The sequence below is a fragment of the Ursus arctos genome, unplaced genomic scaffold (assembly GCF_023065955.2).
Source record: "Ursus arctos isolate Adak ecotype North America unplaced genomic scaffold, UrsArc2.0 scaffold_9, whole genome shotgun sequence".
In the NCBI taxonomy this organism is placed as follows: domain Eukaryota; kingdom Metazoa; phylum Chordata; class Mammalia; order Carnivora; family Ursidae; genus Ursus; species Ursus arctos.
In genome coordinates this window covers 75,681,436-75,683,391 of record NW_026623111.1, presented here as the reverse complement: position 1 = coordinate 75,683,391, position 1,956 = coordinate 75,681,436, and the positions used below count along the sequence as shown (strand labels likewise).

The following is a 1,956-nucleotide window of genomic DNA, read 5'->3' as shown; positions in this document are numbered from 1 at the left end:
ATATGTCTTGTAATTGAATGTACATTTTCAATGATCTATTTTATTCTCTTCTAATAATCTCTTAATAATCTCAATTTATTTTATTAAAAGTTTACAGGACTCTTATTTAATGGGTTTTATTACTGCTTAACAAAATTGGGCAACAGTTTCTTAAAGCCAACCATGAACATTACTTTGAAGGACTAAAAATAAATTTACAAAAGTCTCCCTTTAACTGAGGGACTTAAACTTGATCCACTGACTTGAACCACGAACTTCAAAAGGTTCATTATCGCAGTAGATGTGATGACCTAATTCCTCCAAAGGTGGTTCAGGGTCAGTTATAGCAAAGTGGGCTGCATCGTCAATTTCTTTCCTCACTTCCACATCAATTTCCTTGAACTCTTCAATAGTGGCAAGCTTACTGTTTACCATTCTATCTTTGAGAAGCATTATGGGATCACTTTTGCTTCTTACATTCTGAATTTCTTGTCGGGTACGATAACTTATTCCAGGGTCACTCATGCTGTGTCCATGATAACGGTAGGTCTGCAGCTCCATCACTATGGGCCCCTTTTCAGATCTACAGTAGTCAGCGGCAAACTTAGTTGCCTCCCGAACACATAGAACATCCATTCCATCCACCCTTAGTCCAGGGATAAAATGGCCTCTCTTGTAGTAATCAGTGCTCGCTGCTGCTCTCTCAGCAGCCGTGCCCATGCCATAGAGGTTATTCTCACAGATGAAAACACAAGGTAATTTCCACAAAGCAGCCATATTGAAAGCTTCCGCTATCTGACCCTGATTCGCAGCACCATCCCCATAGAGAGTCAAACAGACCTCATTGTTGCCCTTATATTTACAGGCCAGGGCGATGCCGGCTCCCAGAGGTGCCTGGGCGCCAACAATGCCGTTGCCGCCATAGAAGTTCTTTACATACATATGCATAGATCCTCCTTTGCCTTTAGCGCACCCTCCCCTTCGTCCCGTCAGCTCCGCAAGGATCGATCGGACAGAAAGTCCACGAGTATAGCACAAGCCGTGAGCCCGATAGGATGTGATGACATGATCGGTGGGATTGATCCCGGCCTCCAGACCCACACAACAAGCTTCCTGACCATCGCACAAGTGACAGAACCCGCGAATGAATTTTTGTTTATACAGCTGATCTGCCTTCAATTCCATTCGGCGAATGGTCTGCATCATCCTGTAGTATTTGAGCCCATCCTCCCGGGTGAGCACTGTCGTGACAGGGGGACCCTCTTCTAATCGATAAAGGTCACATTTCTTAATTTCGAGCATAGCATCATTTGAATAGTTACAGGAAGCCACCAGCACTCTGCTCGCGGGCTTCTGGGCGACCCGGGACAACACGCGGGAGACGGCGGCGGCGAGCATCTTCTTCATGGAGTGTGGCCCAGGGTGGTAGCCGCGACTCTCGGCTGCCCCAACGTCTGGCTGCGCTCGTCCCCTCGTCCCACCCCCGCCCCACCCCGGAGCCTCCTTCCTGCCAGAATGCCCTCGACGGACGCCACAAAGGCCGCGCTGGTGATGGAGGCTACGTCATGCCAGGCCGAGTCACGGGGTGGCCAGCCCTGACGGACTGATTTTTACAGCACCTTCCGAATGTAATGAAGAATAAGGTTGCTTTCTTTCCGGAAAGACTTGGTTGGACAACATCCCAATCCTAAGTAGGGCCATATTCATTGCTAAAACATATGACCGGAGTCCCTGCTCCCAGCTAAGCACCGTAGTAGTGGTCCTGCCTGGCCCCGTAACAATGGAACAGAGGCGCACAGGCAGTCCCCAAGGCACACAAAGGTTCTGATAGGTTAGGCCAAGGATATTCTCACCGGTATTTAAAGTCTTTTTAAAAAGGGCACCTGGGTGGTTCAGTTGGTTAAGCGTCTGCCTTTGGCTGGGAGCATGATCCCAAGGCCCTGGGACTCAGTTGGAGTCTGCATCGGGCCTCCTGCT

General features: G+C 48.8%; 1 protein-coding gene across 2 annotated transcripts; it reads right to left on the bottom strand.

Annotated features, from left to right (window-relative positions):
* Positions 1-210: 210 nt before the first annotated feature.
* PDHA2 (pyruvate dehydrogenase E1 subunit alpha 2) lies at positions 211-1,386 on the bottom strand. Of its 2 annotated transcripts, XM_026509598.2 has the most exons (2): positions 874-1,386; positions 211-780 (listed from the first exon to the last, which is right to left on the bottom strand). In XM_026509598.2, exons 1-2 carry the CDS (start codon positions 1,384-1,386, stop codon positions 211-213), a joined length of 1,083 nt encoding a protein of 360 aa, XP_026365383.2. The 2 variants fall into 2 exon arrangements, with proteins under 2 accessions (XP_026365383.2, XP_026365382.2); XM_026509597.2 differs by having other exon boundaries at positions 211-1,386.
* Positions 1,387-1,956: the final 570 nt, after the last annotated feature.

Coding starts and splice junctions, on each gene's coding strand:
- PDHA2 (XM_026509597.2), bottom strand. CDS start 1,386: ATGAAGAAGATGCTCGCCGCCGCCGTCTCCCGCGTGTTGTCCCGGGTC.